This window comes from Achroia grisella, unplaced genomic scaffold (assembly GCF_030625045.1).
Source record: "Achroia grisella isolate CSIRO2021 unplaced genomic scaffold, CSIRO_AGI_Agris_v1 utg807, whole genome shotgun sequence".
Taxonomy (NCBI): Eukaryota; Metazoa; Arthropoda; class Insecta; order Lepidoptera; family Pyralidae; genus Achroia; species Achroia grisella.
Window position 1 is genome coordinate 1,954,467 of NW_026713028.1, and position 25,843 is coordinate 1,980,309.

A 25,843-nucleotide genomic window follows, 5' to 3' on the forward strand; every position below is an offset into this window, starting at 1 on the left:
TAAAATATTATACGGCTGCGTTCCGTTGTATTTACAATTTCATATAGGTAGTTAATTTTATTACTATGTAGTAGGTAACTGTTGTTAGTGTAGTAATTATTAATTGCAACAAATTAAAGATACGAGATTAATCTTAATGATTATTAACTTAAATGGTACCACATAATTACTAGATTAAAAAAACAATGAATTTGTCATTTTAAATAAATTAATGGAAATGAATATAATATTTGCAGAAATAAAGTAAATAATAATTATTAAATATATTTTTTTTAATAGATAGCTAAGTGACCAATTTTTTGAGAATTTTGTTTTATAGTTTAGTCAGTGTTGCCGTTTTTTATCTATTTTCTTAATATAGCAATATTAACAAAACCTATTGAATACGCTATGATTCTATTTCGTATCGTATACCGATTATAAAAATATAAGACATTATATAAACGACAAAATATGTTATTTCATTGTTTTGTGTCTATTATTTTTATTTTCTTAAACATAAGCATCTTCAAAATCATTAGTAGCATAGTGTCGATGTTACGTACCTACTATGTTAATTATTTTTTTAATAGCGTATCGTTAGTGCGAATCAATAAATAGGTATTGTGTCTGTAAATTGTAATTTACCGCCACTTTTTAACTGAAAAAGCTTGAAGACTTAGCTGCTGGCTTTTTACAACTCTAAGTTTAGCATATATTTATAGAACTAGGTATAACGCGTTTTTGTATTGTTTGATGTTTTAGGATATCGCGGTATAGGTGGTTTCGCGATTCCATTATTCTATTTATATGTATAATCTGTTTACATTATTTCTTGATGAGTCATTTCTTTTTTATGGATACTTAAAAAAGACATGACTCATATTGAGGTATACTTGGAATGGCGAACAAGTTCACGAGCAATAACCGTGGCCGATATGCTTTTTTTATACATTATATAGGTACGTGAATGTAAAGGATGTCACATATTAATTAAGATATACTACTTTAAATAAAAACAATTATCATATTTTTTTATATTTATAAAAATAAATAGATACATTTACATTACAATATGTTTATAATTATGGCTGTAACAATAAATGTACAAACGTATTTTTTCGACGTGGGAAGTATCTATGCGGCATATTTGATTTGTAAGCAGGTTTTATATGGACACATCGGTTCATGTTTCCGTTTACTTTGTAGCTAATGCTTTCTGCTGACACAAGTTACGTAATTGTAATTCATACATATACCTACCGTAGTTATTAATAATTCTCATTATAAAGTGATGAAAAGTTATGATCGCAATTATGCAGGGTTCGTTTCCTAATTGCGAACTATGTAGGTTATCATTTAGCTTGTAAGTAGAACTTTGTAATGGTTCATAGAAATTTCCAAACTCATTGATTTTAATGCTAAAATATTTTATAGGAAATTTCATATTGATCTTAATGCGTTGTAATAGAGAATTCCTACTAAACAGCGTTACATGCGTGAATAGATAGGTTAATTAATTACATAATGCTGTTGGTACCAATTCTTAGGTGAAACAGCTTATACATTTATTTAATTAAATATAGCATATGGAACAAACGAGCTTGCGGCTCACTTGATGGTAAGCGATTACCGCCACCAATGAACACCCGCAAAACCAGGGTGATGGCAAGTGCGTTGTCGGCCTTTTAGTAAGGAATAAACTTATTCTTTCAAGGTTACAAAATCGTATTGGTTCGGAAATAACACTGCTGGAAGGTGATTCCACAATGTGGTTGTGCGTGGCCAAAAGTTTAATAGTTTATAAAAAAATATCCTGTCTGTTGGTATTTACTAAACTATATGTGTAACTATATGTACTTTATATGTAGAATATAACCCATATTACAAAGATAAAGGTAGAAGTTAATCCTATAATTTCTCTATCTACTTTTCTTTTAAAAAACTCCATATATGGACCCAGTCCATTGATCAGTTCGTTCGTACACTTCGATGTCTCTGCGAGTTGTCTATCTCTTTATACACCAGCCAGTATTGAAGTCGGGTCTTCTACGCCTGACTTGATTTTCTTCAAGAAGAACACAGCTTCACGACCGTCGATCAGTCTGTGGTCGTACGACAAAGCCAGATACATCATCGGCCTAATTTCCACCTGAAACAAATGCAAATTACTAAATTTTCTGTGTATCTTTCAATGGTTCCTGAGTGGTTTGAAAATAGAACTGAAAAGGCAAAGTAAACCCTTAAGAGGTAAGTTCAAGTATGGCCAACAATTAAAAAATAATGACGATTTATATTTTTGAATGACTCTTCAATTGAATGAAGTATTTATAACAAACCAAACAATAAATAGTCAGAGAGACGGCGGTAGAGCAAGTTGCATTCACCTACACCTACGAAATGTGTTTGTCATGCGTCCAGCATGACATCGATATTTCTAACAACTTCCCATCTGGGATAACAGTATATTATAAACCTTCTGTTATAAATATCTAAATTGATAATGAAAATAGTTCGTCACTGCAGAAGAAGTAAGTGAATGTGCGGACATTAGTGTTAAATATAACGACAACTTTAGGTTAAAAGAAGTTTTCAGGTCCACATAGGACCTGAAAACTCCGAAAGACGTTTAAAAAAATATAGTAAAGACCATAAATTTATTAACCTTGCCCTGTATAGCAACTGGCCTTTGGAATATGGCGTGCATTCCCAAAATGGCGGACTGTGGCAGATTGATGATGGGCATTGAGAGTAGCGAGCCGAAGACTCCTCCGTTGCTGATGGTGAACGTACCACCTTGCATATCTGCTGGTGTCAATTTACCTGCATATTGGACAATAAATACGAATTTATCCTAAATTCCTTATAACTAACATCATATTACAGAGGTAGTCTCCGTACTTAGTTCTAATCTTCCTTATAAACTAATTCATTCCCTTCTGACTCTAGTCAGACAAAGGCTCTAGGATCACATATATATACGTAGATATGTTTTTATTTTTAAACCAAACATTTTTTTGATTCTCTTTAGCAAGAGTTCTTTTATCACATGAATTCATGAACAAAGAACCTGCAAACTAATTCATGTAGTACATCTTTGGAAATACTCTTCTGAAGTATCTTATTCCTAAACTACCATATAAAAGAGTAGAACAGAATAGAAATTCTTTATTCAAATAAACTTAAATTTGAGCATTTTTCAATAGACCACTTATTTAGAAATCTGTCTCACCAAAAGAAGAATGAGCAAGTAAAAATAATGTACCAGTAAATAATACTACACACATGCTGACGCGATGACTCTGGTGCTGTTTATGAATATAGGCATAGTTACCACTTACCATTATCCGAATCGTCAGCTTGTTTGCTATTTCAGTAACATAAAAAAGTACAGTAGATATATAATATAAAATAGGTATGTAATCGTATTTTACATATGGTCTTAGGTACAGTTGAAGTTACTACCACTTCTTACCGCTTTTCGCTTTCTCGGCAAGCAAACTCAACGCCAGTTCTATTCGCGGATAATCCATTGACTCGACGTTCCTCACAACGGGCACCACCAGTCCTTTAGGAGTTGCCACTGCCACTGAGATGTCCACGTAATCTCTGTCAACATTATTCATATGCTCATTCATTATAGGCCTAGTGGTTTACTAACCCGAATTAAAATGAAAGATTACGAGTTCAATTTTGATCGATATTCGTTCGATTTGATATATAGTTCGATATTCACCTGAGGTAGACTATGCAATATACTTTAGTTTCATCTAAACTATCATAACCAAGAATATAAAACGTGTAGCGTGCGAGAATTTACTCGCGACTATCGGAAGATAACTTCAGATTTATAAACTGCTGGACCACCGAGACCGTAAAACGTCTTTATGTACTATATGTACATATTGAGATATTAGCTGTGCTCGCGATCTCACCCGCGTGAAATTTATAGCCTATGTATTATTCTGATGTATAAGTTATATTATTGTATACTTTCATTAATATTCATTCAGTAGTTTTTGCATGAAAGACTAACAACTATTATCACCATCCATCCGCGAAAAGAAGAGAAACGCGTGAAACCACTCTTACAAACTTTCGCGTTTATAATATTATAAAGATATCCTTTGTATTTCAATCAAGAGCCTCGTTTTATTATATATATATATATCTTGAGGATCCCATTCAAATCATCACGTATCATCAATCATCGACACTCACAAACGTCCGCGTTTGTAATATTAGTAAGATTTGCCTGTAAATAATATCGTCTCCGATGATGACGCCGTTAATTACGGGCTGGTCCATCAGAGCGTTGGCAGCCGCTTTCAGGAACGGTGACATGAATGACAATTTCACTCCGTATTTCTTCGTGAAAGTTTCCAAATTCGCTTTCCGGAATGCTATTAGTTTTCTGTTTATCAAGAATATTGATTATGTAATAGCATTAAATAAAAAAATTGCCATGAAATTATGTTCAACATACTTTACTACAAGATAAAAAATATGTAGTGCTCTTTAGTTGATGAATTACAGTTTTCTTAAATACCTATTAAATTCTTAATGACGAATAATAGACTCCTGTTTAATTTTTTATTCAAGGTATAGTATATGTTTGTTTATTTTTGTATTGTAGGTAACATTTAAGAAATAATGAGTATTATTAAACTTAATCAGTCATTAATAGTAATCGTTTCATGATCCTACTACTACATTTGAATGTTGATTCATCTAAGAAGAAGAGAGAAAAAAGTTGGCCAGCCTAACTAACTCAAATAACTTTAGATGAAAACAAACTACCAACTAGAATAAAATCTGTTAAAGATTTAAAGGTATTACATTATTCACTTTAAGTGACAATAATTGATTGAGTATCGTAAAGAACTTACGTCATATCACATTCGTTGAACGTGGTCAACATTGCTGTGGTGTTCTGAGCCTCCTTCAATCGTTCTGAGATACGTTTCCTCATTTTGTTCATGGGCACAGGATGTTGAGTGCGAGTACCAGAAATTGTCTTTGTTGGATCACCGATTTTTTCTGCAGCGAGCTAAATAATAAAAAATATAAGTATTTTTAATCTTTCAGTCTCTTTCCAGTAAATATTATAAATTTACTCAATCAAGTGCTAACACTAATAGTTAGCTATATGATAAATTATCTTCACCCGCATGAAATTTATATTTTACGTGTTATGCTGATGTATAAGCTATATTACTATAAAGTTTCATCAAAATCCGTTCAGTAGTTTTTGCGTTAAAGAGTAACAAATATCCATCACTTCATGGTCCATTCTTATAAACTTTCGCGTTTCTAATATTAGTAAGGTATCCTTTGTATGTATTTAAATTAAGACCGCCGTTTCATTATAATTTGAGGACACCATGTATTCTTCTTCGAAGTGTTTTGTAAGATCCTAATGTGCCTCAGCTTATGGTAAGTGGTGTTTATATATAGATTGCCTGTGAGACCTCCTTTTCATTACATTAAATTTTATTAGAAAGACCTAAACGGCAGTCAAAGGCCTGATTGATTGAATGTTTATGTCTTTTCTACTTTGCATAACTAAACGGCTGAAAATCCGTTTAGCCGTTTAGTTATTCAAAGCAAATAACAGACAGGCATAATTCTGAATTTCTAACATTAAGACTGATTTTAATGGAGTGAAAATACGTTGATCCGCTAGTATTTCATACATACCTTTAAAATATAACAAATAATAATAATATTAAGACAGACAAAGAAAAAATTAGAAACGCCAATGAATGAAGCTTACAGTGGGTCCAGTTGGTTTTTTAGCAGCAGCTTTAGCAGCGGGTTTTGCTGCAACTGGGGTGGGTTTAGCGGCGGGGGTTGTTTTGGCTGCGGCAATTGCGGGGGCAGGAGTAGCAGTCGCTGGCTTGGAGAGTGCTGGTGTTGCTGCAGGTGTAGCAGCCATGGCAGGCGCCACACCTGTTACATCCACCTAATAGATTGGGCGTAAAATGAAACAAGATCTTTAATAACAAGACACGTTTTTTTCTTCGACTGGCAACACCGACGACAATTGTCATTTTCAGCTGGCCGTAATAATAAATAAATTTTAATTGTTTATCATACAAATATTATAATTTCAATATTGTTATTAGTCGTTGGTATATGATTGTTTTAGTGTATATCATATCAAAAATGCTTAATAAGAAACTGCACTGTAATACCGGAACAAAATTTTTATTCAAACTTATTTTGCTTTAGAGTTGATATCACGAAACTCATAATTTTTTTCATAGTTAATATTTATAATTAAAGTTAATATATTATATTGAAATTTATCATAAGACATACCAGAAATATCCAGTGGATTTTTGCTAGCTTTTTAGACTTTTTTTTATAATTTACGCTGGCAGTGCACCAGTTTATCTACATTTATTTCGATTGAGTTAAAACGTTTATTTAGATTATCCCATCAAATATAACTGAATAATATCTATCACGATTTATTCACATTTTAAACCTGTATGGAGGTTCAGCTGCTGTATTTGGTATATTGCTTGCGATAGAGTAAATAGTTCACATTACTAACAATCCTTTTAACATTTATATTGAAATAATGTCACTATCTACCCGTTATTCTGTTAAAAGAGATGCATGGGTACAAGAACTTGCATCAAAGATCTGGCAAGTTCTAGTGGTGGAGTAGAAGAGAGTAAGATGAAAGCAAGACGATAAATAAAAATACACAATTAAAATCTGAATGTTTTTGATAGTCATTTAATTCACAAGGACAAAATTTCATTTCAATTTCATTGAAAACACTTTAAATACCTCAAAAAGTACTTGTTGTGATTTAACTGCATCTCCATCTTTTATAAGCATCTTGACTATTGTTCCGTTGCCTGGCGACATCAGTTCCATGCAGCCAGCCAGTCTTGATTGTTTCTATTAATAATAACATATGTATGTTGAGTCCATAAATTAAAAAAAATATTTAAAATTAAAAAAGTTTATGACTAAGACCTTGTTTTTATATTAATCAAAAATATAGAAAGACGTTTATTTAAAATTGCATGATTTTTTTTAATAATTAAGTGGAATGCCAAAAGTTATATGACATGTTTATATTTCAAATGATGGAAATGCTTCATGATTTAAAGAACTTACTATCTCACAAAAACAAATCGCATATTTTAGCAATGGATGATTTGTGACAGTAAATACAATGCTGAAATGTAGGTCATTAACTAAACATTGTCATCATTCAACTCCAAATAATAATTCAGCTTGCAATAAATGTTAGATTTGTGAATGGCACAATGGTGTTTTTGACAGAAAGGCTGTAATTTTGGGTTTTTGGTACATCAAATGTATTAAATTCCTCGTACACATCTGAAAATAACAAAATTAAATCTAATAAAAGTATAATCAAGTTGTTTCAATTTTTGAATTATATTAATTAAATTGACAGGATATAATTAAAGGTAGTTCAATGTTTGTTACAATTGAATGTATATAAGATTGTTTTTTTTTATACTACTATGGTGGCAAACAAGCACACGGCCCATCTGATGATTTATTAAATACATTGACATGTAGCCTATGGACGTTTTGAATTTTTTGACACCAATAGTTTTATTAGTGATTTTTATTTGACAAAAGATACAATGTATCTTTCTAAATCTTCTTGAATAAAAACCCCAAGCTGTATAATATCGTGAGAAAACCTCGGTAAAGTTCAATATAACAATCTGTGACATAACAAATAATTCTATGAAATTTTTGTTTAAATAGTGATATAAGTAATTTGACTGCAGTTCCAAAGACGTGTGGGAAAGCAATTAGAATGTCGATAATTGTTCATCAGAACATACAAAGTTGGCCGTAGTGAATTAATTATCAATTATTTTTGGAAAAATACAATATTGACACAGTCCGTTGTATAATCGGTAGAACACACAAAGCAATATGATGTTCAGTTTAAATAATTATAATGTTGCTCGATACCTTCAAGAGAAGATCATTAACAGAGGTGGGTCTGATAATTGCAAGAAATAATATGAAAAGTAAAAGAACGTGCTGACATTGTTAGACTTTCTATTGAGTGTTGTACAGAAATCTCATGTATAGAACTAGATAATTATATACTTATATGTGTTTATAGGCCCTAATAGTGATTATAATATTTGAAGAGGTGATCTGGATATATTAAAAAAAGTATTTAATAGCAGTAAAAAAATCATTGTGTGTGGTGATTTTAACGTTGATATTCTTTGTGATACACCCACATGTACAAAAATTATTAGTTTATTTCAGTCTTTTAATTTGAGTAATGTCTTTCAGGAACCAACTCGTGTAACCGCTACGAGATGCTACTTGTCTTGACAATGTTTTTTGTAACTGTGAGTATATTGAAAAATTAATAATAAATAAACTTCCTTCGGATCACTGTGGTCAAGTTGGAGTTTAGTAATCAGACTAAAAAAAATACCAATAATAAAAGATCAAAAAGACAAATAAATGCTTACAATATTAATAAATACAAAAGCACAGTTAAATATAAATTAGACTTAGAGTTACAATCTGTCAGTCTTAATAATCCTGATATTCTTTACACCAAGTTAATTAGTCTTTTTTCAAAAGAATACCAGAATATTTTCAAGAAAAGAGAATATTGTGTTAAATCTAAATTTACAGAATGGGCAACAGTAGGAATACTTAAAAGTAGAAACATTTTATTTGATTTATATGATCAAAAAAAATATAGATTTGATGACAAATTTACAACTTATGTGAGAAAGCTTAAAATTTTCAAACAAGTTTGTATTGCAGCTAAATCTAATTTTATAAATAAACAAATTAATCAGTTTTGACAAAATTAAGACCATCTGAATTATAAACAAAAAACTGGACGGTCTGAAAAACCCAATCAATTCTCATTAAATTATGACAATGTTAATAACCGTACAAAAGATATAGTTCATATTTTTCAAGATTTTTTTGCTAATATTCCGATTGATATTACATCTTCGCCATGTCAATTCGAGCAAAAACATTACTGCTAATGTCAGCCCTCACCTTTAACATTTAAATTTTCGATGGCATGTCAGCCCTTTTCGGTGTGTAAAAATATTCAAACAGTTAAATTCAAAAGTTGAGCGATCTCTGGGACATGTCAGTTAAAGTAGTTAGTACATTCATAGATCGTTGCTCCTTATCTAGCTACTATTTTCCCAGTTGATAAGCTGTGTGTAATGAAATTTAGCAAATTAATTCCTCTTTAAATCTGGAGATAGATTTGAGCTAGCAACTATAGACCAATTTCTATTTTGCCAGTTCTAAGTAAAGTATTTGAAAAGATATGTTTAACCAAATGTTAAAATACTTCAGGGATAACGGACTGCTTCACAGTCAGCAATATGGTTTCACTGCCGGCAAGTCTACTACTGATGCAGGCGTAGCGCTTATTACACATATATTCGAATCATGGGAAAACTCACGGATGCTCTCGGCGTTTTTTGTGACTTGTCGAAGGCGTTTGATTGCGTAGATCATGAAACACTTTTGTAAGCTCAAACATTATGGTATTAGAGATAATGACCTAAGTCTAATGAAAACTTATCTAGAGGACAGGGTGCAAACTGAAGATATTGATGGTGTAAAGTCTAAGGGAACTAATATAAAAATGGGCGTTCCTCAAGGTTCAATATTAGGCCCGTTTCTCTTTTTACTTTATATAAATGACCTTCCCTACATGGTGGAGAAAGTTGCAGATATAGTGTTATTTGCGGATGATACTTCGTTAGTGTTTAAAATTGGTCGCCAATGTAATCAATTAGACGATGTAAATATGCTATCTCTGCTATACTAAATTGGTTCACATGTAATAATCTATTATTGAACTCCAACAAAACTAAGTGCATTAAATTCACGCTGCCTAATGTAAAACAAGTAAATACGCAGCTATTGCTTAATGATGAAATAGTAAATTTTGTTAATGATACAGTTTTTTTAGGAATAACAGTGGACTAGTTACAATGGGGTTCCCATATTTCAAAATTAGCCAGCAGACTTAGTTCTGCTGCTAGCAATTACTCTCTAAGGCAATTAACAGACGTGGGATGCACTTGTATATTTTAGTTATTTCCATAGCATTATGTCATATGGCATACTGCTATGGGGTAAACATCACTGATATAAATACTATATTTATTTTACAAAAGAGAGATAACGTTCTATTTATGGTATGGGTTCTAGAGAGTCATTACGTCAATGCTTTAAACAATCAAATATCCTCACCGTTGCCTCACAGTACATTTATGAAAATATTATGTATACAAGGAAAACTTAGATAGTTTCAAGAAACTTAAAGACTGTACAAGTAGAAACTTACGCAATAAAAATAAGCTAATTTTACCTAAATGCCGTCTACACAAAGTTAGTAATTCATTTTATGGTAATTGCGTAAGATTCTATAATAAACTGCCAGAGTCTACGCTAAATCTTACAGAGAGGCAATTCAAATCTTATATTAAACAAATGTTATGTAAAAAAGCCTATTATAAGATAGATGAATTTATAGATGATAGCAATATATAGCAAGAATAAGTTTATTTGCGGACAACGTTATAATTTTAATTTTCATACTGCTTTCTTGATATATGATAGCGTAGCGGCTTTTGTATTGATTGCCGCATGCATCCTTATGTAAAGTGCGAATACTGTAACTACCATATAGTAATTTTTATAGCTGTGACGTGGTCGTGTGGAATGAGTAGTCATGCTCACTAAAATGTCCAGACATGTGGCGGCGTGGTGGGCCGGGTCAATGGGCTCCCTAAAATATGGTCGAGCGCAGTGATGGCTGGCTCATCCGTCATACTCGTGAACGAGTGCTGCTTGTAGGGACTGGTCTGCTCTTATCACTACGACTGATTTAATCTTATTGCATATTTATATTTGACCCAAAAATTAGTGCTTGTTGGTAGTTTGTATTCACACGTTTCGACTTGTAAATGTAAACTTACAAGGATTATTTAAAAGAGCAACACACAAGTTTCTTGCTCGTTCTTCTTGTGATGAGACAGCTTTCCGAACGAGTGGTAGATAAAAAACAAATTGTTATGACTATTCAAAAGTGCTTAAATTAAGTTTATTTGAATAAATGATTTTCTATTCTATTCTATTCTATTCGTTAAGCTTAGGGTCCTACTCATATCAGTTAGTAATCATACACTTATTTGACTTTGTACCTAGTCGTTGGTATATGATTCTTTAGGTATATTATATCACATGCTTAATAATAAACTGCACTAATACCGGAACAAAATTATGGGTTATCAACTTTAAAGTTATAGCTTTAGAGTTGATATCACGTATATTTTTTTATAGTTAATGCACTTTATAATTAAAGTTGCGATATATTTCTTGCCAAATTTACCATAAGACATACCAGAAATATCCAGTGGATTTGCTAGCATGAGATTTTTTTTTATGGTTTACGCTGGCAGTGCACCAGTGGAGAACGATATGATGAGGACGAGGTCTGGTCAGTTGTCCCATCGTGACAAACTGAACAGGAATCGATCACGATGGATTCCAGGTTAAACCGCGTGGAGGTCAACCTTATTTGGTATATTGCTTGCGATAGAGTAATTAGTTCACATTACTAACAATCCTTTTAGTAAGGTTGAAATCAGGCCCTTTGCCCCGTCATTCTGTTAAAAGAATTGTATGGGTGATGATCAGAAGATTTGGGTCTGTTGGTGGGTAGTGGCGTAAGATAAAAGCAAGACTATGGACGATCACATACTATGTTTTTGATAGTCATTTAATTCACAAGGACAAAATATAATTTCAATTTCATTGAAAACACTTTAAATACCTCAAAAAGTACTTGTTGTGATTTAACTGCATCTCCATCTTTTACAAGCATCTTGACTATTGTTCCACTGCCTGGCGACATCACCGGAAGTGCGGTCTTGTCTGTTTCTATTTCTAATACAACTTCGTCCATAGTCACGGCGTCGCCTTGTTTTTTTATTAATCTAGAAGATAGAAAGACGTATTAATTTTTTTTTATTTAAGTGGAATGGTAACCCTATTTATATTTCACCTGATGGAAATGAAATTAAGAACTTACTTCACATCGCCGGTTGTGACCGAATCTGGAAATGTGGGCGCCTTCACAGTCTCCACAGCTTGCAATCGAATGTTAGTGTGAATGGCGTGTTTCAGAAGGTATTTTTGGTACGGCAAATGGTATCCTCGTACACATCTGAAAATCGTAACTAATAAAAGTACCTATACTAAATGTTTCAATCATTGAACTATATTAATTAATTTGGGGGAAAGGGACCCATAGTTGGCAATGTATGGTATATTGACATGACAGGGTTATAAAATTCAAAAAGATTCAAAATTCAAAAATAATTTATTCATGTAGGACATATTAGCCGCTTATGAACGTAAATTTATTTACATTATACTTTTAATTTTTTCCCACCGTCCAGTTCAGTATATAAATCCAATATACGCGGTTTCCCCTGGAAACCTTCGTGATAAGTTTCTGGTGAAATTGCTAGGATGGTTTAATTGACCTAAACTCATACTCATCATCCTCCACTCGTACCCTGCCAATATATACTGTAAGCACAGGCAAGTGCACCATTCTATTATCATCTAGTATGCAAATAGAGAACGTCCATACCAATACAAACATATGAATAAAAATATTGGTACCGTGTGCGAGATCGAACCCGCGACCATCGCGAAGTAAGGCGGTGTGTTAAACCGCTACACCACCGAAGCCGTTTTATTTATTAGTATGGACACAGATAACATTTTATTATGTAATATTATGTCTGTAGTATTATGTAATTATCTGTGGTATGGAAAAATGATGTTGATTTTAACGTTACGGAAACTTACGTTACATTTTTAACCGATGTTATTGTACAACTTCGTGGAATGCTATTCGGTTGTTGTGACGTCAGTAATTTGCTTAGTGATATCTAAAACAAAGGGGTAATGTATTATGTAAATATTATGTAAATTAGGCAAAATTATATATTATAGTTATTTACTTACGAGGTAGAATAAATAGGTGAATATTACGGTATCTTGTCCCACGATAAGCAGAGCTTGTGTTATGGGTACTAGACATCTGATATAAATAGATTAGATTTTTTTGTGAATACATACATAATATACATAGAAAATATCCACACCGATACAAACAAACATACTCATGTTTGTGCCATGCAAGGAATTGATCCGGTGACCATCGGAAGAAAACCGGTGTGCTAAACCGCTGGACCATCGAGGCCGGCAATGAATGGGTCATTTCTCGTATGACATTATATTATATTAATTAATTTATATATTTTTGATTAATAAGCAAGCAATGCCTAGTCCGGCAGAGAGAACAACGTTAGTTGGGATATTTATATTTGTATAAATAAAATGTTTGAACGCTTACAAATCGTATTAATCTTCGTTTAATCATTATAATGTATAACAATTGTTGAATATACTACATCATATAAAAATCTAAAAACGTCACAAAATCAATTTATTAAGTTTTTTTATTAAATTAGAATATTATATGCCAGTATCACAGGTGAGAGGAAATGTAATGTTAAAAAGTTTACATATGCATTAAAATAATAATGTATTTTGTAATTTTATATTAATCTAAGACAAAATAAAAGTATAAACTTCGTATTTCGTAATTTATGGTATTCATAAAGTTTATCATACGAGTATCCATTCTACGACAGATGGCGTTAAGCGTTTAGTATAACTATGAGACTATAGATGTCGCTACTTCGTATTAAGTTTAGCTACTTCACACTAGGTGTCGCCTAGTGTGAGGTAGGAGCAGGACATTGTCGACTATATACGGACCAGAAATAACCTGACACTGAGGGTGACGGACCTGGAGTCGAATCACAACGCGAGTTTGAAGGCGTTTGGTTTCTCACCAACATGCTATCCACCTTCATGAAGAAGGATTAGGTACTGGCTGAAGGGGGTGGTTCACTGGCGCTACAGCAGATTGCTGTAGTCAGTGCCGTGACCACAGTGACAATTTCAATATATTAGTATTATAATATTAATTCCTATGTATGTCTATAAGGTATTTATAATATGTAAAAATAATAAAATTATTAGTTTACTGTAATTTACTACGTGTTCAAATTTCATTTTACGGAAAAGTAAAAATATGTATATATAGTTTCGACCCAAGATAAATTGTGAACCCCGTAGTAACACGTTGTCAGACATTGTACCAAGTAATAGAGTATAGTGACTCTATCCCTAGCAATTTTTATTACAGGTCGACCTCCACTAGGTCTCCACTTGAAACTTCTTGTACTATGATGGGCTACAGATTTGACTTCATATTCATCTTATCATCCTTCACGGGTACACTGTCAGAGGCATATCCTCGAATCCAAGGAGTAACACTATTCCAATATCATCAATTAAAAAGAAAAAACTGGTATACCTAACCTTTTTTTTTTAAGTAAATCAACCAAACCTGTTGCTAGAATTGTTGTCGGAAATAAAGCAAAGACGACATTGTAGAAAGTTTTTTATGGTAAGTAATATTAATTTGATTCAGGGAGAAAAAATAAGTTATCCTTTAAATGATTATTACCATATACTTATTTTACTAAATATTCTGCCGCTTACAAACACAATAAAGACTGAATAGTAATATTATTGCAATCATCAAAGTTAACAATATTGGAATGAGATGATGGCTTCTAATTAGAAACTAAATATGTAGTTACATATAAAAGGGTTAAATCAATTCATTACGTACTAGTGGGGTAGACAGCGGGTATGATTCTGTGCATACAAGAGAGTAGAGGCGTACGAGCCTTTGAGGGACATTTAGCGGTCACTCAAGACGCCGTTATGGCGAGCGCCTTGGTAAGGGTTGTACAATCATGTTGATAATTCAACTATTTATTTATGCATCTAATTTTTTTGTTATTACGGGTTCTGGGATAATGTTAGGTGATAAGACCTGTAACACTGCGACCTGTATAGATCCATTGTGCTCGCCCTTTTCAAAGTTCGCCATCCAATTAAAGGATATTCTTTATGAGCGATGGTTTCTATCGCCTCTTTATAAAGTGTATATTTTCCAAAGGAGATATTTCGTTTTAGTGGAATACAATCACATAGGATGTATAGTAGCGTATCCTCTTCTGCTTGGCAAAGGTCTACACATAGTGCAAAACGAGGTTTTACTACAAGTTTTTTTTACAACGTTGAGAAAAAACGTGAAATTCTATTATTTTTATAAATAAATACCTTCGGGATACTGTTGTGGAAATAAGTAGTAAAACAATTTATAATTGTATAAATATGTAGAGACAGTAGAGACAGTAAGGTGACATAGATAGAATTTAGTTTTATATTTTTGATGAGAGAATATAGAAAAATAAACTTTATATGTATTATTATATATCTTTATTGTAATCACAGATAACATAATATTACATATTAAGAGTTTTTGAACAGATACATGTTTCGACAACCCTAAACGTCCCAAGGGAAGTTCCCCTAATAATTTGCTAAGATTCTCTCAGCCCGCATCTTTGATTAGGAATCTATGTCCCTTCTCGACCGGAATATTGCTCATTTGCCTATTTAGTTTCGCTAACAAGAAGATGGCTGGAAAGCTTTTAGTACAAGTATATCAATAGTTAAATTCGCTTGGGTCAGTTTGAATGGAAATTGGATGTCTGGAAATAATCATTATTTGTAAATAAATTCTGGTAATAAAAACAGAAGCAATACAATTATTTCAAAATTGATATAGATATAACTACGATTACAAATAACCATTTTTTATACCATGTAGATGGCAAACAAGCATAAGGCTCATCTGATGGTAAACGGTTACCGTAGCCTTTGGACGACTGAATCACCAGGGGTGTCACGTGCGCGTTGCCGTCCTTTAAGAAACCTTAATATACCCTTCTTGAAAATTCCCATGCTGTAGTCTCTTGATTAAATTTCTTCTGAGATATAGCTAACCGTTTACCAACAGATGGGCCGTATGCGTTATTGCTATCATCGTAGTATAAAAAAAGATATCTATTGCATTTAAGATTACCATGACTTTTTTTATTTCTCTAGTTCATTCTTGAGTCACCTATCACTTTCGGTCTTCTCTCTCTACTCAAAGGTTGTCTGGAAGAGATGCTTATGCGATCAAAGATAAAAATTATAGTAAATATTTTCATAGTTTCATATAAGTTTACAGTCGCAAATATTCAGTAATATATCTTGTTTAATAAGAAACACCGGTTTATGAATTATATATATGTATGTGAGTTATATACAGTAGGTACAGTAGGTAGGTAGGTATATAGAGTACAATATAACCTTATAACAAAAACCATTGGCTTAGTAATAACAGATTGTTACATAGTAATAGTACATTTTGTTTAAATAAAATTGACAACAAATATTGTGTTTGGTTGTCTATTTATTATCCTTTTACGACCAAATAGAAATGAATGAAATTTAATATGAATGATAGTTTTATCATGGGGAGTTAATTTTATAGCAAAGCATCATCTAAAAGGGTGTAAAATAGGAGACAAAAGGACCCCTCGCGTTCTTCTGTAGCAGCAAGTTTTCCTATATTTACTAAAATATTTTTCCTACGACACAACACCGAAAACAATTGATTGATATAAAATGTTACTATACGTTCTTACACTTTGAAACACAATAATTGAGTTATGTAGTCCAATAAGAAACGTCGGGTGTTCATATAGAGTGGAGCGGCACCTGTACAAGTTATCGCAGGCAAGTTGAGAAGACTTTATAATAGTTTAAAGTTATTAATACTTGGGTGTTTAGGCTGGTCAGCGGACGGGCCTGCGGGGCCTGGCTTATGTTAGCGTGCTGAATAACGGTCCACAAGTAGAAATATGTAGTTGAAACTGAAATATTGTAGTTATATATCAATATTATATAATATATTAATATAGAATAGAGAATAGAAAATTCTTTATTTAAACAACTTAAATTTTAACAATTTCGACTAATTATATTTATTTGTTTTAATATTAATAATATTAATTAATTATAATATCATAATTATTAATTTTAATTAAAATTATATGTAATAAAAAATTACTTCTACTATTAATAGTAATTTACAGGCCATAAAAAGCTACATATATTCTTAATACCAAATGCTATTTAATGATAAAAAATGTTGCGAAGGCAATTAATTTACAGGATAATAGGTAACAGTAACAAACAGATGTCTATAGTGCTGTTTAGTATATAGTAGACCGGCTACTATATACTAAACAGCAACTACTAACCTTATCTACTAAAGAATATATGTAGCTTTTTATGGCCTGTAAATTACGATCACGCGAACATAGTCGCGGGTAGAGACCAGTAATCTATATGAAAAGTGGGCATTATCATATCTATACTTTGAAAGCGTCCATCGGTCAGAACAAGTTGTGCCTTCTCAGGTAGGAGAGCTACTGTTTCAGCTTAAACGCTCCAGACTCGACCCAAACAAAGTGCGCGACGCTCTATAGTGATGTGACCTGTTCTTAATAATAATAATTTTTATTACAGCTCATTTGTTATAATTTTTCTAATATACTACAATTACAGTGGTTACAAATCATTAGACCTCTGCTTAACAAGTAAACAAAATGTCATATCATTAGTAAATTGCATTTTTTCATCAATGTTTTCAGAATTTTGTTGCGGCTATAGCGCATTCTCATAAAAAAACTGTTTTTTTCTAACCATGGCATAAAAGTCATTTAAAAATGAACATGCCTGATGCACTACATAAATATTGCGGCAGTATCAGGCATACATTTATAACATTACTAAGATTAGGTTAGGTTAGGAACCTTACTAATATTATAAACGCGAAAATTTATAAGTATGGATGTATGGATGGATGTTTGTTACTATATCACGTATTTGATCAGAATAACATATAGCCTATAATTTAAAAAGATATTATGTATATTTGGTAAAATAATGTTAAGTAAGTGTAATGCATACGAAGTTGCGTGAGTCAGCTAATAATAATATATTTTCAATATCGATATAACATTTGCGAGGCGATGTGAACGTCACTATGAAAACTAGTGGTCGGTAAGCGAGTTGTATACTTTCTTGGCCCGTAAGTCCGGTCTTTGGCAAGTTGGCAACTTGTCGATTTATTGAATATCTACAATAGTTTGAAACAGTAGATTTATAGTTTGTCTTAGCAGACAATGCGCCGCCATAAGCGGTATTGTTTCAACAAACTAAGCTTGTGTCGATATAAATCGCAAACTTGAAGTATTTGCCTTAGGTAATACTTGGAGGTAGCTTATTTGGTATTTAATCATTGTGATAATTATAATAACATTCACAGACTAGGAGGTAGAGTGAATCAATTCTCGAGATTGTAATTTAATATCTTTGTATGTAAAGATACTTTTGAACATTGTGGTTGTTATATGTTTACAAGTCTTTTTTAATAATGTAGTAATAGATTTAAGCTTCACAGAGCAGCTTCTTCGAGTGTTAAGAAGAATATAATAGAAAGAATAGAAAATCATTTATTCAAATAAACTCACATTGAAGCACTTTTGAATAAACATCACATTAAATAAATATTCCTAAACACTGTGGCATTTTTATGTATATATATTTCTTGCAGATGACGGCCTCGATGGTGTAGTGGTTTATCACATCGCTTTCCTTCCGCTGGTCGCGGGTTAAATTCCTCGCACAATGCAAACATTTGTATTCATGAATATGATTATTTGTAGTGATCTAAGCATCTAAAAGCATTTCTACTACTACGACATAGGCTCTGATTAACTTGGGACTAGATAACACTGTGTGAAGTATCCAGAATTATAAGAAAACAAAATAACATAATTATGTGGTATCTGTGAATTAAGAAAAATAATTTATGATTCACAGATTCTGCATATGTCCGCGGAATAAGTATTTTAAATGCGGTACATCATATAAAATTTATGTATTATAATATATATATTTTGTTGTATTTTTTTTCGTAATTGATTAAATATTCATAGAGACCTTCATGTTCCTAAAAAATATGTTTTTCGAAATGTTTCCAAATATTTTTTTTTTTTTAATATTATAAACTTGAACGTTGTAGGTGATACATAAATGGTAATATTTACTACATTTTCTTTTAAATAACTATTAATTCAATTCTCCTCTTTTGTATTCTATAGTTACTTATTGTATACTAAACAACGGTAAACAGACATTGTAGTATGAGAATGTTGTATGTATACTTTTGATAATTAATTAAGTTTAAGGAAGTTCTTAATGTATTCCCCTTTCAAGTGTATGCCGGAAACGGATCCAGCCATTGTGACGCGGGAAGTAGCGAAGACTTCCGGTTGGCAATAAATTTGGCAGAGGTTTGGCAAGAGACGTGGGTGCATGCAGTTTCTACATAGCATGTATGTGATTCTTATTTTTTTACTCCTTTTATCCAAAATATTACTATTTGTAAGAGTTGTATTATTCAATTAAATATATTATTTAATATTTTTTGTGTTAATCTAAGTATAATAATTAAAATAAAAGTAGTGATTATTACGTTACCTATTATTTTTAAGAGGGCACTGGTGACTCAGAAGATTTTATAAAAATAAAGTGATAAATTACTTTTAATTTTCTGTATGAGTTCATTTTTATTATGAGATATATTTTAATTTATTCTATCCTGTATTAAGATAAGCATAATTTTTGTCATAACTGTACATCGGTTATGTTACAAAAATCGTAAATTATACAGTTAAAATATTATAGTGTAACTTAGATTAGTTTTCTTTAATAGGAGTGTCAATTTATGCACAGATACCTATTCAGATTTTTTAAGCCAGATGAAGGCACGTCAAATTTATATTTTTAATTTTTTACATTTGGCGGCTTAGTTTTCCACACGCGTATTTTTACAAATATAAAAAAAAATAAAGCGTGTCATAAAAGAAGCAAAAGACAATGCAGAGGGCTATGGCGCCGCTGTTGGCGGGAAAGTTCTTAACCTCATTAAACGTCCAATATTTCACGACGTCATTTACATAAGAAAAAGATAAAGACAAGACGCACGTCGGCCATTTTGAATTTTTCCTTTCAAACGTCGAAGGGGAGTATTATGGGGTCGCTATTTATAACCGTTGGATTTGCGAATTTGTATCGCTCAGCTTTCGTTTCATTGCGCAAATTTGAGGTTGGGGTGTTTTTTTTTGCGACCCCTCTTAGCGAAACTCGTTGATTCGCTAAAGTTGCTGTGTTGGCTTTTTATTATTACTTGGCTGTAATAATTTTGTAAGTCCAGCGTTATTGTTATAACATTTGAGAAAAAGCAGGTTACAGTAGAAATAGTAAACTACAAATTCATAACAATGTAATTTATTTCATTGTAATTTTGAAATTAGTTTAACAAGCTAGAATATTGCTATACATTAAAAAAAAAATACAATGGCCAATAACATAGATCTTCAGTAATATATTTGAAGTTAATTAATCGGCCTCTGGGTCTAGCGGCTAGTACACCGCTTCACTTCCGTCGCGGCTTCTATTTCTCGGACGGTATAAAATATGTATTGGTCTGGGTGTTTTATTGTTTAATATGTAATTTATATCAGTTGTCTAGTACCCATAACACAAACTTACCTTGGAACAAGATGTGATGGATGCGTTGACAGAATTGAGGGGTATTATTATATTATTATTTACATTAAATTCCATTATCACAGTATTAGTCACCATGCAGATACATATATTACTGGCCTGCAACAAATACAAAATTAAAAATATAATAGTCTCGTCTGAATGTAAATAAAATAATACTGGCAACATTTGTCTATACATCTCGAACGACTAATTCTAAATACAAATTTTATGTTACACAATAAAATTATAGGAAAATGGACTGTTTTGTTTCGTGGTAAGTTTTATTTTAGATGCGTATTAATTGAGTGAGGTGTGTAGTTGGCGGCTGACAGTTCTATCTATAAATAATTTATGGAATAACAAAAGGACGGTCACGTGGTGCGCCGGTCATTTCACCCTACAACGATCTTCTGATAATAATTAGTGAGAATCTCAGACAGGAAATAGAAAGGAGAGGACAATGTTACTTTTTTTTAAATAATACATAACTGTATGGGTCTCCTTTTATATATATACTAGCTTTTCTCACGGCTTCGCTCGCGTTAACTTATCCCCTTAGGGGTGGAATTTATCAAAATACTTTCTTAGGGGATGCCTACGTCATAGTAGTTTTATGCATCCAAAGTCTCAGTCCGATCGGTTTAAAATTGACAAAGTTTCATACAAACTTTCACCCCCTATTTTATCCCCTTGAGGGTAGAATCTATCAAAATCCTTTCTTAGCGGATACCTACGTCATAACATCTACCTGCATGCCAAATTTCAAATCACTGAAAATCACTATGTCAGTCACCTTTGAGTTATATATATTAGATTAAGATTTTACTGTATATTTGTCCGGTTACTTCTAAACCATGATTTTAATAGGGTTTTAATAACATTACGAGATCTATTTATATCTCCCGAAAGATTTACATAATATTTGCATATGTACGATCTCCATCCTAAATCCACGGGATACCTTGGGATCTATAAACTCTAATTCATCGAAATTAAATATTACAAATTTACAATACACTTCATTGTAATATTTCATTTAGAGTTTATGGATCTTATATAAAAGCTGAATGCAATATTTTTGTAATTATCTATGATAGTAACTGTAAACTGCAGTTTCGTTACCATAAATTTTTACCACGTGCTAGATTTTTTTTAATATCGGAACCTCAATCTATATTGTCTTAATTTATAAATTTGTGGATGAAAGTTTAAATCAGGAATATTTGTCTTTGGAGTAGTTTAGATGCAATATAAATGTAATGTATTAAATTTAGGAGCTGTGACCACAGATAATATAGTAATACTTATTATGACGGATCTAATAATCTGACTATTTTGATACTAAGTTTCTAAATAAATAAAGATAACAAAAAAAAAAACAATATTTATTCAATTATGTTCGTTTATATAAAATAAGAAGTCCGTTGAAAGAATAAACCATGTATAATTTGAAATGACAATGGTGTACAACTCTCAAGGGTTCTCTGTGATCGTCTCCGATGGTCGACCGTCGTGCCCGGTACATGAGGACTAATTTGTCTTACAAGTTCATTCTATATTCATTGGGAAACCGGATTTCAATGGTGATCTATGTTTCTGCCACATAAGATCGTACTTCGTACTTACCCAAATAAAGGTCTCCGTACATTGAAATGAGAGTCGGAATATTCGAAATGCGCCAATCGAGAGGCGTCGTCCGCGAAAATGTGAGCCACTTTAAGAGATTTATGTTTTTGGGTGAAATTTTCATTAACTTGTGCCGTGTCTTTTATTACCATTACTTTAGTCGCACAAGTCTTGAGTTCGAATCTTGTTGAATCTATGTTGTTATTGTTACACAAAATATTCTACTTACCTAAAATAAGAGATTTATATTTTTCTGCATTTTTTTTTAACTCTTTGTTACAATTTTTTAATGCGCTCATTACCCTTACCAACTTAAACCAAAAAGGTCTTCAGTTTAAATCTTGTCGAAATCGAAAACTATTTAAATATTTATATTTGACTGATTTGTCTAATAGGCTCTATTTACATTAATTGCGAAACTGAATTTCAATAGTGATCTATGTTATAATATTATTTACCCCGGTGATATTATATCTGGAAGAATTGGCTTCAATTTAAATATATCGTCAGTATCAAATCAAAATATTTTTATTCATGTAGGTCTATCATCGACTCTATAAGAGTCAATGATGTATGTGAAAATCTTCTATCAGGTCGAGCTAAGAAGAACTAACAATAAACTCAACTCAACTTATTTTATGTTTATAAAATATGGTTTAATTTTAAATTCAAATTAGGGACCATTAGCATATGCTATTGCAAATTTATAAACAGCAAATAGTCTAATCAGTGGCCGTAACCAAGAAAGAAAGAAAAATATTTATTGACAGCCATTATTAACATACATGTAGGATTTGAAACTTGGCGGTATGAACGAATGGGAACGAATGAGTATGAATGAATGGAAACAGAGGAGCAAATGGATAGAAACGAAAGAGTGAATGGATGGAGAAAGGAATGAATGGAAAAAGAGGATGGGCATCGCTCTCTTCCTCGTAGACTGCCATATAGTTAGGTCGTTTCATGTATCATAGTAAATGTTTTTTTTTGTAATTTAAATAAAAGGAGTTCTATAAAATAATCATCCTGTTATTCGCGAATCCTCATTCCCACAATTTTGGGGGCTCGCCCGGGATAGAGGATCAAAGATTACTTGGATGTTAACGGATTTTTATGGAAGACGGAAGTACCCGAATTGCGGCGCGGTACAGACGGTGACGCGGACGAAGAATACGAATGACGAGGTGGACACGTCGTATTTAAAGATTATATTAAATTACAAAAAGAATGTCTAAAGACGAAAATAAGATGGAACGTGCATTTCGCGAGGCGGCGTGGCATCCAGTTGAAACTTTACCGGTATTCAATGGGACCGATAAGACTATAACGGCGGCGAGGTGGGCGCAGGAGATAGAAGAGAACGCGGAAATATTTGGTTGGAGTGCTACACAGCAATTAATTTTGGCGAGGAGATCGTTAGCCGGAAACGCATTACTATGGTTAAAGTCGGAGAAACCATTCAAAACTTATGACGACTTAAAATGTGCTATTATGAAGGAGTTTCCTGATAGCATAAATTTGAAAGAGCTGCACGAAATCTTATCCAACAGGAAAAAAGGAAAAAACGAAAGTTGTTATGATGAATATATGCTAATAATGAAGGAGTTGGGCAAGCGCGGCAAGTTACCTGATTATTGTGTTATTCAGTACATAACAGACGGTATTATAGATGATGAGATAAACAAGGTCATGTTGTACGGGGTCACTACCTATGCCTCGTTAAAAGAAAAATTAGTGATATACGAATCCATGAAGAAAAAGATGTACGTAACTACAAGGGAAAGAAAACCCATAGTAACGAAAGAACATTACAGAGACAGCAGAAAATGCTACAAATGTGGTGAAAATGGTCATATTGCGACAACATGTTCGAAAGGAGTTAAGTGTTACAAATGTCATTCATACGGCCATATTTCGTCGAACTGCAGAGCTGCATTTGTCGAAAGAAATTCAAATACGATTGGGAATGATAATAAGTGCATCTCAATCACTTCACCTACGACGGGAGCGGAAGACCGACCGGAACGACGATCAATGTGTGTGAACGGTGTGAACATAGACGCGAACATAGAAAATGGCGACGTGCGTAGTGGCAGCAATGTTGACAGTGGTGACAGATGTCATTCGCTCGGGAACTGTCAATTTGAAACCGTCATGAATACGAAGCGAAATAGTTCAATCAAAACATTGGAGATAAATGGCGTAATAATCGAATGTTTAATTGATTCGGGGAGTGACGTAAATCTGGTGTCGGCAGATGTATTTTTCGAACTAAATGTGAGTGCCTATAATAAAGAAAAGATAGTGTTGCACGGACTGGGATTGTCGACTGTTTACTCTATAGGAAAATTTCAAACAGTACTAAAAATTGATGATTGTTATTTTGAATTATTGTTTTATATTGTACCAACAAATGCAATGCCTTACAAAGTGATCCTAGGTCAACCATTTTTGGAAAATGCGGTAGTTATTTTCGATAAAGGTGTGGTAAATGTAGTTTCGAGGAATGTGCATTGTTTGTTTACAGATGACAAACCGGTTAGTTATGTACCAAATCCTCAGATTATGGAGACAGCTCAGCTTATAGTGGATCAATATAAGCCCTTACAAACCAAGGAGGCACCATTTGAAATGCAGATTATCCTGAACGACGATGTGCCGGTGGCACAGCGGCCGCGTAGACTAGCCTATAAGGAACAAGAAGCAGTTGATAAACAAATTGGTGAGTGGTTACAAAATGGTATTATTCCTAGCTTTTCAGAGTATGCAAGCCCATTAGTATTAGTTAGCAAAAAAAGATGGTAGTATAAGAGTCTGTGTTGATTAAAATAAATAAAAAATTGTTAGGGATGAGTTTCCTCTACCAATCATTGAAGATCATTTAGATAAGCTTTCTGGATACACGATTTTTAGTAAATTGGATCTCAAAGACGCTTTTTTTAATCTCAAAATAAATAGTAACTGTACAAAGTATACATCTTTTGTGACACAGAATGGTCAATATGAGTTTAAAAGCACCTTTTGGTTTGTCCATATGTCCGAATTATTTCACACGTTTTATCACTATTATTTTCAGAGAGCTTATAGCAAAGGGGTTTCTATTAATTTTTATTGACGACTTAATAATATTATCAAACACATATGATGAAGCCATAACATTACGAGAGTTTTAAAATTAGCTTCTGAATATGGATTACATATAAATTGGAGAAAAAGTGACTTATTGACTAAAAAGGTGGAATATCTTGGTTATGAAATTGAAAATGGAGAAATAAAACGTGTAGAGACAAAGTTGAAGCAGTTTTAAATATTACAAATTAAAACAGATTCAAAGTTTCATTGTATTGACATCCTATTTTAGAAAATTTATTGAAGGGTATGCTTCTATATAACAGACTTATTAAAGAAGAATAATGATTTTATTTTCAGTGAAAAACAGGAGATTGCATTCAAATTGTTAAAGAAGTTGTTGTCTGAAAATCCAGTATTAAAATTATATAACCCAGGACTCGATACCGAATTGCATACAGATGCATCT

The 25,843-nt window shown here is 32.4% G+C and overlaps 2 protein-coding genes across 2 annotated transcripts; one reads left to right on the plus strand and one right to left on the minus strand.

Moving 5' to 3' along the window:
- Positions 1-1,837: 1,837 nt before the first annotated feature.
- LOC131851739 (dihydrolipoyllysine-residue succinyltransferase component of 2-oxoglutarate dehydrogenase complex, mitochondrial-like) lies at positions 1,838-22,457 on the minus strand. Its single transcript, XM_059202283.1, has 11 exons — positions 22,326-22,457; positions 20,680-20,796; positions 12,883-12,965; positions 12,095-12,229; positions 11,837-11,999; positions 5,756-5,944; positions 4,869-5,029; positions 4,235-4,393; positions 3,455-3,588; positions 2,645-2,802; positions 1,838-2,131 (listed from the first exon to the last, which is right to left on the minus strand). The coding sequence occupies exons 1-11, from the start codon at positions 22,455-22,457 to the stop codon at positions 1,997-1,999; spliced, it is 1,566 nt and encodes a 521-aa protein (XP_059058266.1). The 3' UTR covers positions 1,838-1,996.
- A 1,075-nt stretch (positions 22,458-23,532) lies between these two features.
- LOC131851740 (uncharacterized) lies at positions 23,533-25,456 on the plus strand. The gene is made up of 2 exons (XM_059202284.1): positions 23,533-25,027; positions 25,382-25,456. Exons 1-2 carry the CDS (start codon positions 23,533-23,535, stop codon positions 25,390-25,392), a joined length of 1,506 nt encoding a protein of 501 aa, XP_059058267.1. The 3' UTR covers positions 25,393-25,456.
- Positions 25,457-25,843: the final 387 nt, after the last annotated feature.